Source organism: Prinia subflava, chromosome 29 (genome assembly GCF_021018805.1).
Source record: "Prinia subflava isolate CZ2003 ecotype Zambia chromosome 29, Cam_Psub_1.2, whole genome shotgun sequence".
Taxonomy (NCBI): Eukaryota; Metazoa; Chordata; class Aves; order Passeriformes; family Cisticolidae; genus Prinia; species Prinia subflava.
In genome coordinates, this window is record NC_086275.1 from 2,902,551 (window position 1) to 2,919,586 (window position 17,036).

At 51.4% G+C, this 17,036-nt stretch overlaps 1 protein-coding gene across 1 annotated transcript in view; it reads left to right on the plus strand.

Moving 5' to 3' along the window:
* Positions 1-722: 722 nt before the first annotated feature.
* LRRTM4 (leucine rich repeat transmembrane neuronal 4) overlaps positions 723-17,036 on the plus strand; it is a 192,299-nt gene continuing 175,985 nt past the window's right edge. Inside the window, exons 1-2 of the mRNA XM_063420011.1 lie at positions 723-1,672; positions 3,622-5,168. Coding sequence (XP_063276081.1) covers positions 1,669-1,672; positions 3,622-5,168 — 1,551 coding nt within the window. The 5' untranslated portion in view covers positions 723-1,668. The remainder of the gene's footprint in view (positions 1,673-3,621; positions 5,169-17,036) is intronic.

Below are 17,036 nucleotides of genomic sequence, written 5' to 3' on the forward strand. Positions count from 1 at the left end.
AACTGGGAATTAACCCAGCCCTGGTGAACTGGGAATTAACCCAGCCCTGGTGAACTGGGAATTGACCCAGCCCTGGTGAACTGGGAATTAACCCAGCCCTGGTGAACTGGGGATTGACCCAGCCCTGGTGAACTGGGAATTGACCCAGCCCTGGTGAACTGGGAATTAACCCAGCCCTGGTGAACTGGGAATTAACCCCTCCCTGGCCGGACACAGGCAGAGGTGAGACCCTGGGAGGTGCCACAGCCTGGTCCCAGCCTGGGTCCGGACTGGACTCTGCAGGATCCCGGCAGAGCCACGGGAGAAGGAGAAAAGGTGTCACTGATTCTGCAGCTTCAGTTCCGCCTTGTTTATCAAAGTCATTGTTTTTCTGACTAAAATGCACTTAGGTTTAAAAAGAAAGAAATTACAGGCTCCGAGGCGGGGAATTAACCCTGTCCTAGCCCCAGCAGGACACGGAGTGTTTACGTTGGTAGTTTCATTGGAAACAAATGCCTTTTGTGGGGATGATCAGTGTGATCATCCCTGCCTCTCGACCCTGCACCGAGACTCACTTTTAACCTGCAGACATTCTTCCTCCCGCCCCGCTTCACCCGAGAATACAGGAAAAAAACAACAAAAAAAAGAAGGACAGTTTAGAATTTGTCCAAGCCAAACACACAGGTCAGGTGGATTACAGCAAGCTCAGGTTGGCAAATCCCAAGGGGGAGCAGGTGCTTTGTTTGGCGTCTCTGCCCCAAAAAACGCCACACCACGAACACCCCGTAATCCAGGAGGGGTCTGGCAGGGGCGGACGGTGGGCAAGGCAATGCTGTGTCTTTAATTTTCTTTTCCGAGGGGGAGCGGAGTCCGCAGAGCCATGACAGCCTCGCTTGTTCAGCCCTCGATGCGCCGTGGGTTTTCTCCAGTGGAGGGCACTCGGTGCTCCGCAAACTCCAGCCTCGGCACCCACCAGCTCGGGAGCATCATCGCTCTCTGGAAAGCCTCGGAATTAGACGAGAGCTGCCTCTCAGCACCGCTACAAAACACTTTAAACCCCACCAGCTAAATGGATAAACCGAGCCCGCGGGGCTGCTGAAGCGGGCTGTGGCACGGCACGGGAGGCCCCGTCCGCTCCGGGAGCCGCGGGAGGATGGATCGCTGTGCCCGGCGATGGCAAAAGGCAGCAGAATGAGGGATGCCAGGCGCCGGCAGAGCTCTGCTCCTTCCTCCCAGAGAAGTTGCTTCGCCTCCATCGCCCGCTCCGGCTTTTCTCGCCGATTGCCACTTCACGCCGCCGGCTCTCCGATGACTTCCACAATGGCTCTCAGAGCTTAGAGTCCCTCCCTACCCCCCCACACTCCCCCCATCCTTCGTCCTGTCTTCCCCACCCCCAACCCCTTCCCTCTCCTTCCCCTTCCTCATCCCCAAAATCCTCGCTGGTCCTCTCCGGGGAACTTTGTGGGGTTCCTGGCGGGCACGCTGGATGGCGGCGGGGCGAGCGGCGGCCGGGCTGTGACATGAGGATGCTGATGGTTTAGAGAGAAGGAACCGGGTTTGGAAAAGAGAGAGAGGCGAGGGGAAAGCAAAAAAAAAAAAAAAAAGGAGGGAAAAAAAAAAAAAAAGGAGGAAGAGAGAGGCGAAAACAGCTGGAGGAAGGCGAAGGAGGACGTTATTGATGACAAAAGGATGGGTGAGTGAACTTTTGTGGTTTGTTTGCTGGCACGGCTGCAGCTGTGGGGTGGATTTTGCAGCTGGATTATCCGCCGGCGGCGGGGGGGGCCGGGAGGCAGCAGCAGCAGCAGCAGCAGCAGCGCGTTCCCCTGCCAGGTGACTCACGGCACTTGCCATTGCATTTTCAGCCTTGTCCCCCTCTCCGGGCGCACACACACTCACACCTTTCCTCCCGCAGGGGTGAATTCCTGCCCCGAGCCCGGGGCTGGCCGGAGCGAAGCCCCCCGTGCCGCCCACGCCCGCACGGGCAGCGGGAGCTGCGGCGGTGCCCGGCACCCCAAATCCCCTCCGGCTGCACCCCCCGGTCCCCCGGGCAGCGTTCGGGCTGGCGTTAACACTTTGCAGGATGTGGGAAGCGGAGGGGAGGGAGGGGGGAGTTGTTTCTCGCATAGGTGGTTTTGAAGAGGCCCCTGGTACCTCTGCTACATTTCCAGCAGTCATTTGCCAGTCGGGTTTTTTTTTTTTCTGAGTGTGACAGGTTTATTCCCCTCCTTCCTTTCCCCCCCTCCCTTCCTCAGCCCCCGAGTCTGTTACAGCCAGAACATATTTCTAGCTGGCTGCTGCTGGCAAAGAGAACGGAGCAAAAAAAAAAAAAAATAGGATTTAAATTACAAATCTACCCATCAAAGTGGAAGGCAGAGGCATTTTAGATCGGGAATTATTTTTGCAGATTGCCCCTTTGGTTTAAAATTGGATTAAAGACCTGCAGCACTGGGTTGGTTTTGTGGGTGTGTGGCAAATAATAATGTGATTATTTATCAAGGAGATATGAGCCCTTGAAATATTTCCTGTTGGAAGAATGCATTTTCATTCTCAGCCAGACTGCAATTCTGGACAGAGGCAGCAGCCCTAAAATGATTTCAGGCGTGCAGATGGGTGTTGGGGGCTCTGACACCCCCTCCACGCCCTCTCAGAATTATTCAGGATTCTATATATTCAATTATTACATATGCCCTCACACCCAGCGCTGCTGCTGCATGACAAGCATGACATCTTAAAGGCAAACCCTTAAAATCAATCAGGAGAGGGGAATTGAAAGAGAAATATCCCCCCTTTAAACTTTCTGGGTTTGCTGCTGTCTGGAAGTGTTGGGGTGGGTATTTCCATCGTCTGCTGAAATTTTAATGTTAATTCAAATTCAGAACTGTTCAGGAATTCACAGTATGGGGATAAGTTTAAATGAACGTGGGTTAAGGCAGTGGTTAATTTGAAAGGAATATTTCTCCTGCCTTCACCTGGCACTGGGGTCCCGTGCCAGCATTCCCGGCACACTTCTCTGTATGGATGAACTTTTTCTGCATCTATTTCTGTATTTTGGGTACATAAAACCCACGAGTTTTACTTAGACCCACCCTTAAACCTGAATCACTCAGCGCAAAAAGCAAAACCTTTACTCAGTGCCTCATTTTCCAATAAATCCACCTTACAAAGATGGCTCGAACTTCAGGAGAAGTAGATTTATCTGTTTCTGGGGTGATCCGGGGGGAGGACTGGACTTGCTTTCCTTGAGGAACACGTTGAGCAGCACGTCTGAGCAGAAGCTCTGGCTCATTTCCTCTCCAGCACCATGGAGCATCCAGCAGAGTGACTTGACAAATATGTTTATTGTTCAAACCCCGGCACGGAGCGCTGAGGACACCCCAGCTCCTCGGGGAGGGGAGGGAACGGGCTCCTGGTGCTGCTGGAGCCCCACCAGGGAGCCTGGTGGCACCGGGGGGCAGGAGGGACGGCCAGGCAGGCACTCCAAGGATTTGCACCACAAAGAGCCGAGGCGGGAGGCGAAGAGGTTGTCACCCAAACCCCCCCCCTGCTCAGCTCAGGCTGTCCCCGAGCCCCCAGTGACGCGGTAATCTGGTAATTCATCCGCAAGCCTTTCCAACAGCCCTCTTTTCCTTTCGGGTCTTGCAGGTTTCCATGTGATCAAGCAGCGGGGAGGCTCCAGGGCGCTGCTGGGGCTGCTTCCCCTGGCGCTGCTGGCGGGGCTGGCGGGCGCCCAGCGAGCCTGCCCCAAGAGCTGCCGCTGCGACGGCAAGATCGTGTACTGCGAGTCGCACGCCTTCCGCGACATCCCCCACAACATCTCCGGCGGCTCCCAGGGCCTGTCCCTGCGCTACAACAGCATCCAGAAGCTCAAATCCCACCAGTTCGCGGGCCTCAACCAGCTCATATGGCTTTACCTCGACCACAATTACATCAGCTCCGTGGACGAGGACGCCTTCCAGGGGATCCGGCGGCTGAAGGAGTTGATCCTGAGCTCCAACAAAATCACCCACCTGCACAACAAGACCTTCCACCCCGTGCCCAACCTCCGCAACCTGGACCTGTCCTACAACAAGCTGCAGGTGCTGCAGGCGGAGCAGTTCAAGGGCCTCCGCAAGCTGCTGATCCTGCACCTGAGGTCCAACTCGCTGAAGACGGTGCCCATCCGCGTTTTCCAGGACTGCCGCAACCTCGACTTCCTGGACCTGGGCTACAACCGCCTGCGGAGCTTGTCCCGCAACGCCTTCGCCGGCCTTTTGAAGCTGACGGAGCTCCACTTGGAGCACAACCAGTTTTCTAAGATCAACTTTGCCCACTTCCCGCGGCTCTTCAACCTCCGCTCCATCTACTTGCAGTGGAATAGGATCCGCTCCATCAGCCAGGGGTTGACGTGGACCTGGAGCTCCTTGCACAACTTGGATTTATCGGGCAATGACATCGCGGGGGTGGAGCCCGGCACCTTCCAGTGCCTGCCCAACCTGCAAAAGCTGAACCTGGATTCCAACAAACTCACCAACATCTCCCAGGAGACCATCAACACGTGGATCTCGCTCATCTCCATCACTCTGTCCGGGAATATGTGGGAATGTACTCGAAGCATTTGCCCCCTGTTTAATTGGCTTAAGAATTTCAAGGGAAATAAGGAGAGCACCATGATCTGTGCAGGCCCCAAACACATCCAGGGCGAGAAGGTGAGCGACGCCGTGGAAACCTATAATATCTGTGCCGAAATCCAGGTGGTGGCCACTGAAAGGTCCTACCAGGCTCCCAAAACCCCCCAGAGACCCGTGTTCATCCCCAAACCCACCGTTTCCAAACTGGAGAGCCACCAGCCGACGTCGGTGGCGCCGAGCCCTTCCGCAGACATCCCGACGCCCGCGGTGGAGCCGGAGTACGAGCACGTGTCCTTCCACAAGATCATCGCGGGGAGCGTGGCCCTCTTCCTCTCCGTGGCCATGATCCTGCTGGTCATCTACGTGTCCTGGAAGCGTTATCCCGCCAGCATGAAGCAGCTCCAGCAGCACACGCTCATGAAGAGGCGCAGGAAAAAGGCCCGGGAGTCGGAGAGGCAAATGAACTCCCCCTTGCAGGAATATTACGTGGACTACAAGCCAACAAACTCTGAGACCATGGATGTATCCGTTAACGGATCTGGACCCTGCACCTACACCATCTCTGGCTCCAGGGAATGCGAGGTATGAACCATGATCCTCCTAAAACCATTTCAGCTGCTGGGAAGGAGAGGTAAATGTTCGAAGCTCTTGAGGTATCTCTAAATATTAGAAAAATTAATGAGATTTTGTTCTTTTTCTTCATATATTTTTTTTCCTGCTTTGGGGTTTGCTCTGTAGAAGGTTCTCTCGCGTTAAATGACAACAGGCAGGGAAGGGATGGTGATTATTTTGAATAATTAAGACTTATTAAAAAAGCGATTAAGTTGGAGTCAACAACTGTGATAAAGGCATCTGGAGTGTTGTTCTCCTCCTGTTTGCACCCATTTGATGAGCTGTGGCTACAAGAGAATCCTGTTTTTAACGGATTGGTAGATGCAGAGGAGCTTAAGAGCCTTTTCTGGTTTAAAACTAAATGTGGAAACCTCTTTTCTCCAAACCCCGCATCAAATCTTGAGGGGTTTATGGCCTATTTAATGATAATGCCAAAGATTTCCTGCATTTTTGGTCTGGTTCAGGAGCAAACCAGGGGACAACAGGACTGCAGCAGGATCTTGGAGTTATTTTCCTGGAGCAGCAGAAATGCAGAGGCTCCTCTGGACACGAGCCTTTGTCAAACAGCACATTTGCAAATATCTGGGTTGGGAGAAGGGGATTCCTGGAGGGTTTAATTTCATTTCAGTGATCAGTGGAGGCTTAGACAGCCCTGCTGGAGTTGATTTCCACAATCTTCGGGCCGTGTCGGGATTTGACTCAGCAACACGGGAAACACAACCAGGAAAAGCTCTCAGCGCCTCTCTTCTGCTGTCCAGCTTTGCGAGGAAATTCCAAATCGTTTTGTTGCTCTCCTGCCAATGACTCCACTGCTGTGGATGCAGGGGATGGGTTTGCTTGGAATGCTGCTGCTTGTTTAGAGCTGGCAAAGGAGGATTTGCACAATTCCACTGCAGTCCTGGTCGCTTAATCCTGCTGGTGATGTGGCACCGGGTGGACTTTGCTTCCTTGGTTGTGGATGTTCTACCTGAGAGGGTTTGTTGTGCCTGCTGGGGTTTGTTCCCAGCCCTTTGTGCGGGTTGGGGTTGGCTGTGGGAATTCTGAGCCCTGGATTTGGCACCCAGGCGCTGTGGGATGTGTGGTGAAGATGAGCAGGGTGGGATCTGGGATCTGGATTGTTCCAAACTCGATGTTTTCACTCTCTGATGCCTTTGAGAGGTTTCGTATTTGGCACCTGAAATCCCCAGATGGTTTCGGACTGTGGAGTTAAGGGGAAGGAAGAAAAATGCTGTGGTTTGGGGTTGCTTTCTCTGGAGCAGTGTTGTCTTCAGAACAGAAAACCACCTGGCGTGTCCCTGTCATTGCTCCAGGAAAATGCAGAATGAAAGCGTGCGGTTCGGTTTGTTCACTGTTACCAATACAGGTAGAAAATGAGGGATGTTCAAGTTATTTTGAATTTCCTCTGGCTGTCACAGAGAGCGTTAATCCGGCCTGGAAGGCTCTGTCCCCTTCACGCTCGGGTTTAACACCACTGAAGTTTCATTAGCTTGACTAAAATGTTGTTTAATTTACTCCATGGTGGTAAACAGACAGACAGCTGAGCATCCAGGTAGTGACACCACCATCCCTGACGCATTTTGGGTGACAGAATATAGGGATTGTGTTTGGGAGACTGGAATTTGGATAATTCGGATTACAGCAGCTAATTACAAGGGTCAAGACTCCTCCCAGGTGCAGAGGCACCAGGTCAGCGTGGAGGGATTCCCCCAGGTGGTTGTTACACACAGCACTAAACACCAGGGGACCCCAGCTCACCTGGCTTCCAGGTGCCGTGGCAGCACCAGAACGGTTTCTTTTGGGTTAAATTAAACTGATGACAACTTTGCACGGCCGAGGGGGGCGGTTTGTGGCGCCCCTGGGTGTAAATCAGGATGCTCCAGAGCTGTGTCTGACAGGTCACTCTGTGTTGGCGTCGTTATTGAACATCCAGAGGCTCTTTGCACGCTGTTAGAGACTAATAAATAATGGAGAATAATAAAGACTTCAGGAGATGGAAAGCAGATCATTGAAGGCACATGTAGCAACCCAAAGCCCCCACTGAAATCCTGTCTTCAGCTCGGATTTGACATTCTGCGTCTCCATAGCTACAAGGTTCCACTTGTAAAAGGAGAGATATTCACTGTACAGCACTTAAAAATGGTAAGAAAAACCCTTGTAGAGTCTTCAGCAGTGGAAAGGGTTTGCGTTTGGCAAAAAAAAAAAATAGGAAATGGGACTTCTCTTTATTTCCTAATTTACCCACACTTGTGGAAAACTATTATTTTGTGCAGGTGTGATGCAGCTCAGGCCCATCCTCCCCCGGGGCTGCCTGGCTCATTCCCTGCACTCAGCCTGAGGTTTCTGTCAGAAAAAGAATCCCTCAGAGGAGAGAGGAGTGCCTGGGTACCTGCGTGAGGGCAGGCAGGCTCCAGCACTCATTGATTAGCAGTTGATTGATTTTACTCCTTGTAGTGATATTTTCCAAAGCATTCCAAAGATGTTCACTCCCCCCACGCCCAGGGGCAGCTGAGGGTCCAAAACTGGTCTGGTTTTGGGGAAGGATGATGGATCCGTTCCATTTGAACTGGGAAAGGAGGGAGATGCCTGATCAGGCACTGCTGTGGGTGCTGGGGTGGTTTTTGAGGTCGGGTGAGCAGAGCTGGCTCCCTCACAGGGATCACTTTGGGGTGTGGAAGCATCCAGCTCATCTCATCCACAAACCACTCATTTTCCACAGCAGAACAGTGGAAATAACGTGCTGAGGTATTTCCACGGGTTCTTTTCCCCACAGCAGCTCCAGGTTCGGTGCTGTTTCACAATCCCAGGATGTTTTAAGCATTCAGCAGAGGCCCACAGGTGAGAGCTGTGCTTTGTGGGGCTGCCCTTCCCAGTCCAGGGGCACAGGAGGACGAGCACTGTTCAGTGAATTTCTCTGCTCCCTTCTCTGCTGTGGCTCCTTCTCCCCTCTCTCCTCCCAGCCCTCTGTGACTGTGGAACCTAAATTTGTGTTGGGCTGAAAGCTGAGGGTGAATCAGCCCCAGGAAAATGTCCTGAGCCCTGGGGAGAGTCAGGAGAGGGGAAGGTGACAGTGCTGCCCCTCAGAGCTCTGCCCGTGGGGGGAGCAGCTCAGAAGGGGCTCAGGGTTTCAGGAATGATTCCTTGTGCTGGGGAGAGAGAGCCAAAGGCAGGGCTGGCTGCAAACGGGAGCGACTTTGGCAGCAGTGGGATTATAATCACCGACACCTGGCCTGTGCTCGTCTGTTTAGTCTCTTGGCAAGGCTTGCTAAAATAACTGGATGCTAAAATGCTCCTGGTTTTGGCTCTGGCCATCCCGTTAGCAGAGCTGCTCCCTCAGCCTGGGATTTGCTCTGTGCCCCTCCCGCCTTCCCATTTGTTTGTACATTTGCTGGAGATGTGGAAGCTGCAAAAAGGGATTTCACAAAGCCAGCTGCAGTGTTCTGTATTTCACAAGTGTCACCCTCACTGAATATCCGGGAATTGCTGGGAAGGAGGAAAATGTTTCTGTCTCCTGGAAGGTCACTGCTGTCCCCTTTCCCGAGCTGGCAGGGACAGAACAAACAACAGGCAGGCAGGTGAACAGGTTTTTTTGTGTGAACTGAGCGCCGTGAGGTCGATTTTTTACACCTCTCCCTCTCTGTCTGGCCGTACCCCGTGGATAAACAGCCACTGCTCACACTCAGGGACAGCTCTGCTGCGTTTTCCACAGGAGTGAGGACAGGGCTGGCTGTCCCTCGTGCTCACACGCTTTAAAATCAGACACACGGCATCACCTCCAGCTGGAATCCTGCTCCTTCTCCTCTTTCCGTTGGGAAGAAGGGCATTGGTAAAGGAATTAAAGGTGTGCAGGCTGCTGCAGACCAGCTTCTGAGCCTAATTTAAAGGGAAATCTTGACTTTATTTATTAATTAATTTATTATTATTTAATAAATACCTATTTAATATTTATTAATTATTTATTGGCATGTATTGTTTGTTTATTAATTATTAAATGATAAATAATAAAAAATTATTATTTATTTATTAACCATCATGGTGCTGCTTGGAGCAAGAAGCAAAGAGGATGAACCAGAATAGTTCCCATCTCCAGGGGGGGTTTAGGGTGAGGTTCCAGTTCTGTAACTCAGCATTAAAAGGGGTGCCCTGGGGGCTCAGGGGGTGTTGTGACCTCGTGGGAGAAATCACTCAAGGCTGAATTTTACATTTTTAAAAAATTTTTTTAAGAGCAGTGGTTGCATTTCCTTTGCTGAGCACGGCTGAGGTGTGAGATCCTCAGAGCCTGGGGGAGTGGGAAGGGGGTGATGCCACAGGTGGGACATCACAAAGAGCAGGACCTGGCAGGAGTGAGGAGAACAGGAACTCTTCATTAACCCTTTGTGCTCACTGCACAGGGGTTTCTTTCTTCTGGGACACAGGAGGATGAGCACTGTTCACTGAACTTCTCCCTTCTGTGCTGGGGCTCCTTCTCCCCTCCAGCCCTCTGTGACTGTGGAACCTAAATTTGGGCTGAAAGCTGAGGGTGAATCAGCCCCAGGAAAGTGTCCTGAGCCCTGGGGAGATTCAGGAGAGGGGAAGGTGACAGTGCTGCTCCTCAGGGGGGAACAGCTCAAAAGGGGCTCAGAAAAGGCACATTTTAGAAATCATTGACTCATACAGTGGTTTGGATGGAAGGAGCCTTTAAATCGCCCAGTGCCACCCCCTGCCATGGGCAGGGACACTTTCCACAGCCCTGGGTTGCTCCAAGCCCCGTCCAACCAGGCCTTGGACATTCCAGGATGGGGCAATTTTTTACCCCTCTGAGCCTTTCTTGGCCCTTGGCATCACAAATTTAACCCCCAGCCTGAGGGGAGCTGTGCTGGAGAGGCACCAGTGATGTAGCAAGAAATGCACAGGGGTAAAATTTCCCTGGGCTCAGCACTTGTGAAGCGTGAGAGTTCCCAAAGATGTTCCCAAAATTGTCTGGCCGCGTTTCCGGCGGAGCTGAGCCAGCTGTGCCTCCTGCAGCAATTGAGGGCTGCAAATTTGGAGAGGAAATGCAGGAGGATGTGGAACACTTCTGAAACTCTTACCCGGTGCTTCCTCTGCTGCCTGGCTGGGAGAGGAGCTCATCAGGAATTTGGGTTTGGGACACAGGTGCTGCTGAGGCCTTGGCAGTGGATTGCAGAGCTCAGGGGCAAAGGAAGGAGCTGAACCCACCTCTCCCGAATTCTCCTGAGCTTGGGAACTTCCCTGCGCGGATTCCAGGCACTGAATTTGCTTCATTAAACCTCATCCTGAGGCTGACAGCTCGTTACCAGAGCTCTGTAATTGCGCTGTGGATTCCCAGCCTTAGGCACAGCGTCCGGCTGGGATCATCCCCCCTCTGCTTCCTCTTCACCTTTTTCCCTCCTTCCCCAAATGTTTCCAGAACCTTCGAGGTGTAAATCATGCTCAGATGGAGAGGCTGCTGCACTGGAGAGCTTTGTCTTTGGTTATTCCCATTCCTTGTGAGGGATTCCTGCGCTCCTGGAATTGTGACAGAGGCTCTTTTCCCTCTCCATCTCCCTTTTCCTTGCTCTCCCCACTTCCCCGGACTTCGCTTGCACTCTGTGATGTTCTGCCAGTGTTTCAAGGAAGAGAAAGGAATGGATTATAGTGGAGCCAGCAGGGACAACACTCATGGAATTAGGGAGGGGATCTGTTCAATTGTGGGTTTTAATTTTAAACACGCACAAAGTACAGGACGCACGCTGGGAGGGGCAAACAACTTCATTAGGAAATGTCCTGCTGCTGGAAATGTTCCTGACACTCTCCTCCTGGATAACAGAGCTGGCCCGAGCCCGGATGTTTGGAATTTTCTCTGAAATGCAGTGGCACGGAGCAGGCTGGGAATAACCAGGGCTGTGTTCATGGCTTGCTCTGCCCCTGGACGTTCCTTTGGACCCCCTGCCCCTGACAGAAGGCACCTGCAGGTCTCAAATCCCTTGGGATTGTGGTTCAGGCCCCAGATTTCCCTGGGGATGCCCCTGGTACCATTGGAATTCTCAGTCTTTCCCGGGGGACCGGCCAGCTCTCGGATGTGTGCATCCCTCCATCCCGTTACCCATGGTGTAAACGCTGCGTGTTGGGAAGGATGGAACAGGAAATTACAAATATGATGGCTTGGCAAAAGATTTTGAGAATATGAAACCTCTAAACAAAGTAGAAATGAGGGTGAACTGTGAGATGTAGGGTGCCGAGCCGTTAGTTACTGAACAACCAGAAAACCATGGATTGGCCAGCTGAAGGAGAATCCCTCTGGATTGAACAATACCCTTGGCAAATAAAGGGATGCCAAAGGTTACGGAGACCCTGCCAATGTGGCAGGGAAGAGAAAAGGGGTCTAGAAACTAACTTTTAGGGTTTAAAATATAACACGATGTGGTAATTCTTACAGGCTGTGTGTAAATTCTATAGGAATTGTGTCTTTTTCTGGTTGGATGTTGTAAATCAGCATATTCAGTACGGAAAAAGATAAAATGTATTTTAACAAGATTTTAGCTTCCTCTCTCTTGCTCTTGCTCTCTCGTTCTCTCTCCTGAGCACACTTCTAGCTGTGGCTGGCAGCTTTAGGCAGAGCTCCTGTGCTCACGACCCTTTGCGATAAACCGCGCGTTTCAGGAGATGCCCTGACTCCAGAGATCTCACGGCCCTCCCGACTACCCTACACGAGAAATTCCCGGTGATCCGCGTTCACAGCCCTCCCAGCACGCCGGGATTGGCGTTTCCAGGCAGGAATTCCAGCCCTGGGCACGGACAGGCTGCGGGCAGGAGCGTCTCTGGCGCTGCCGGGTTTTTATCGCCTCTGCCCCTCGCGCAGCCCGACGGGCTCAGATCACCTCCAGGTCTTCCCACATCCACAAAAGATGAGTGGATCCATCCTGAGGGGGTCCCAGGGAGTTCTCGGCCGTGCCTGGAGCTGCAGAATTCCGCTGTGTTGAAGCCGTGGTACGCCGGGAAAGGGATGGCATGAGAGGCTGTTGGACTGGAGGATTTGTTTTGCCTTTGCCTTTTTTAATTTACAAGGAAATAGGAATCTCTTCCTGGCAGACGGACCAGTTGTGGCATTGTCATGGGCAATGGATTGGGAATTCCAAGAAGGAGAAGGAAGGGAAGGCCAGAAAATGCAGATTTTCTCTGATTTCTCACCTTGTGTGTGTGTCCAGCGACAGCAAAACTCTCCCTTTCCTTCTTAGCTCAAATATAGATTTATTTTGGGGTTCTTTAGGTGCATTTGAATAAAAGTGGCTGGAACAGGAGCAGTTCTTGGGTGCTGGCAAGGCAGAGTCTCCTCAAAGCTCCGTGGTGCCTCCATCCGTGGGCAATTTCCTACAAAAGGCTTTGTGAGGATGCTGGGGCTTCTCTGCTTTGGTTTCTGTCCTTTGTGGGGCTTTCTTTCCATTCATATTTCAAGTTCTCAAAACTCATGAGATAAGGAGCATTCTCCTGATTTTTAGTCCCTACATCTCCTACTTGGTGATCTTAAGCAAAACCTCTTCGCTCTGAAGGTTCCTTTTCTTTCCTGTTCTTTCACCCACACAATTGTATTCAGTTTCCTCTGAAATGCACAATAACAAAAAGAAAAATAATATTTGTGGGTTTAGGCTGTGGGGAAAACCATCGTGATCAATTTGATTGTGATCCAAGGGTTCCTTTGATGCTGTGTCCTTGTATAGATGTGTATTTTGTTCATGGGGAAAAATGATTTTATCCTTGACTTTATCCCGAGATTTGCGAGTCCTTTAGTCAAATAAAGCCACTGAACATTTCCTGCCTGAGCATTTCGGCTGCAGAAGGGTTGTGTCAGGAGGGAAACGAGCTGGCTGTGAAGTCACTGGGTGTGAAATGCGGAGAGGACGTGGCACGTCCTCCATGGCAGCAGGCAGAGCTCAGGAATTGCAGCGGGGCACAAAGCTCTGGGGCCAGTGCTCCCAGCTGCTCCAGGAATAAATACACGGGGTGGGAAAAGCAATCCCCACATCCCAGATTGGACAGGCAGAGAATGAAAGGACCACTTACAGAGCAGGAGGTTCTTTGTAATTTTTATTTCCCCCCATGTAAACTCTAGGCAAGATTATTCTTCTCATGTGGAAGAAGTGGGATTTTCCTTTATGTGACTTGGGTGTTAATCCAATTAAAAAAAAAATAGGTGGTGAAATATGGAAGAAGGAGGATTTTCCTTTATGTTACCTGGGTGTTGATCCACTCAGGAAGAAATTGATGGTGAAATATGGATGAAGTGGGATTTTCCTTTCTGTTACTTGGATGTTAATCCAATTAAAAAAACAATAGATGGTGAAATATGGAAGAAATAGGATTTTCCTTTATGTTACCTGGGTGTTGATTGAATCAAGGAGCAATTGATGGTGAAATATGGAAGAAGTAGGATTTTTCTTTATGTTACTTGGGTGTTAATCCAATTAAAAAACAATAGATGGTGAAATATGAAAGAAGTAGGATTTTTCCCTTCTGTTACTTGGGCGTTAATCCAATTAAAAAACAAAAGATGGTGAAAGAAGGTAAGAATTATTTGTGTTTGGGCAGCAGCTGACAACTCCCAGGTTTAATCACTGCATGGAAACACCAAAGGAGAAATTTTTGTGCCTGGCAGAACAGGACACAACAAAAAATCTGAGCCAGAAAAAGGAAATGAGACCTGAAGTGTGATTTCCTTGGAGGAGATGGCCTGGGAGTGGGGCAGCCCGGGATTTGGGAATCCTTTGGCAATATCCTGGTTTGGGATGCCCAGGGCTGGAACAGTTCAGCCCAAGGTTAGGCCAAGGTTTGGCCTCCAGGACACCAGGCCAAGGAAGGACCAGTTTGGCACTGAGTACAAACTCCAGGGTGTCCATGGGAAAGCTCAGGCTCATTTTCCACGCCTTGCACTCTCATCCACCCAAACCCCATTTTTCCCCAGGCTTTTCCGATTGTGTCTTTGATGAAAGACTCGAGTTGTGTGGTTTTGCTCATTTTCAGCCAGTCCTCATTAAAAATCAGCTTCTCCTTCTGTGTGACGGCCTCTGAAAGCCCCGCTGATTCCTCACTGCTCTCATCCTTCACTGCCACAGCCGTTTTGGATTATCTCTGGGCTGTGATGGATGCTTGAAGAGGAACCAACAAGGCCATCAAATTCCTGCCCCGGTTCAACCAGCATTTGTTAACGTTCTAAATCATCCTGGGCCCGAAATGTGCTGCTTCTTAAATTTAGAACGATGTGATTGCCTAAAGCCTCTCCATGTGTTAATTAAATCATCATAATTGTGGTTTCTGGAGACTGACAGGTTATAAATAGTTTTCCTTCTCCCCCTCCTGCAATAATTGGTGGGAATGACGGGCAAACCAGCCATTGTTTAACCACACTGCTCTTCCCATTCCAACCCCATTTCTCTGCCCTGACTTGATTGTCCTGAAATAATCAGCAGTGTCATCCTCAAAGGCTGCTTAATTGCCAGGCACTTCTCACATTATGGGACAAGGAGAGAAGTGCTTTTCATCATTATCCCTTTAATTTAGCGGGATGGGAGGTCAGGAGCTCCGGAGGTCAGGGCAGAGGTTCCGTGTAGACACCCACGACGTTCTGGATAAACATTGACATATTTTAGTCCTCATTTTACCTCCATCTGCCCCGTCTCAGCCGAGATTTTTGTGGAAATAGAAGCCCTGGTGTTCTGAACATCGTTTTTCCTCTGGTGCTGCCGTGGAATTGGGGAATGGTTTGGGTTGGAAGGGACCTTAAATCCCATCCAGTGCCATGGGCAGGGACAGCTCCCACTGTCCCAGATTATCCCAGACTGGCCTTGGGCACTGCCAGGGATCCAGGAGCAGCCACAGCAAATCTGGGAATTCCATCCCAGCCCCTCCCCACCCTCACAGCCAGGAATTCCTTCCCAAAATCCCACCCAAATCTCCCCTTTCCCAGTTTGAAGCCATTCCCTGTGTCCTGTCCCTCCATGCCTTGTCCCCAGCCCCTCTTGAGCTCTCCTGGAGCCCCTTCAGGCTCTGCAAGGGGCTCTGAGCTCTCCCTGGAGCCTTCCCTGCTCCCTTGGGCACTTCCAAGGGTCCAGGGACAGCCACAGCTCCTCTGGGAATTCCATCCCAGCCCCTCCCCACCCTCCCAGCCAGGAATTCCTTCCCAAAATCCCATCTAAACCTTCCCATGGAATCTTGGATGCATTTGGACTGGAAGGGTCTCACCATGGGCAGGGACACCTCCCACTGTCCCAGGGTGCTCCAGCCTGGCCTTGGGCACTTCCAGGGATCCAGGGGCAGCCACAGCTCCTCTGGGAATTCCATCCCAGCCCCTCCCAGGGAGGAATTTCTTTCTAATATCCCATCCAACCCTTCAGTCCAAAACCATTAAAACCAGTTTAAATTACCTGGGCAGGTCCCAGCTTTGCTGTGGAGCCCACTGGGAAAAGACAGAATGACCCGCTGGGATCACAGCTGGTCTGGAAACAAACTCCAGTCACGGCTCAGAGGATGGAAAAGAAAATGCTGCAAACGCTGAAGCTCGCCAAGACTCTGTACCCATCTCTCTGCTCCCCTTCTGATCTCCCCCAGCTTCAGAGCAGCTCTGTCGGGAGCGTGTGGGGATGAGGCGGGAAGGACGGGAATGGGGACACGCCCCAGCTGGCAGGATGCACAACCCCACTGGGCAATTAAGCTCTGCTGCCCTTTAATGTGGGTCTGCAGCTGTTTACAGCTCTAATTTGCCCAAGAACCTCAGGCCAGAGCTTGGTCTGCTGCTCTGGATCCTCCTTCCTCTTCCAATTATCCAAGGAAACCACACCAGTTCCTTGAGCTCTGGAGTGCTGGGCCGTGCCCTGCTGATTGGCACAACCCAGGGCTCTGCAAGATTCAAGGATGTGCACAGCTGCGGAATCAAAGAGGCTGGAAATTGAAATGGAATTGCTTAGGCTGGAAAAACTCTCTAAAATCATCGAGTCAGCTGCCAAGGCCACCACTGATGATGACCTCAAGTGCCACACCCAGATTTTGAATCCCCCTGGGGATGCAGACTCCATCACTGCCCTTGTTCAGGGCCTGGAGACCCTTTTTGGGAAAGAAATTTGCCCCGAAATCCGACCTCACCCTCCCTTGGTGCAACCTGAGGCCGTTTCCTCGTGCTGGAGAAAGTTTCTCCACGGGAAACTCAACTTTGCAGCACTGGAGGATGTCCCTCCTTGCTGTGGATTTGGGAAGCAGGAGGATCCAGGATGAGGCTGCAGGTTTTGGGGATTGTTGTAAACTCTGCTGTAATTTATTGCGAGCAGGCAGGGATCTCCTCGTGACAAACTGCGCTTCAAAAGGAGACAGCAAAGCAAAGCCACGTTGACTTTGATTAGAGCCCAAGAGCCAAAACCACTCCTTGAACCTTTGAAAACCCCTCGTGTCTCGCTGTCCCTGCCCTCCCCTCCACTTTTCTGGGGCTCCCTGCCTTTCACTGCTGCCTCTGCGGGGGCTCTGCAACAGGGCTGGGGTTTGGCTGCTGCAGCATGAAAGGGAAAAACATCTTCTGGAGCCTCCAGGGCCTCCAGCAGCGCCTGTTTTGTTCCTGCCATAAAAGCCACTCTGAAGAGCTCTGCTTTGTCTTGGGGAAGGCATTAGCACAGGGCTGTTTAGTGCTTTTAAAACTCCAGCCTATATTCAAATGCAACAGAGACTGACTTACAGCCACTCAGGTGCTGCCTGGTCCCCGGAGTGAAATCGAACGATTTCAATGGAAATTTCGCAGCCATTTCTTCCCCCAGAGTTATAATTTTCTTTCTTGGAGCCTCTAAATCACACATTAGGCTGCTGGCTTTAAAAGCCACATCAATGTCA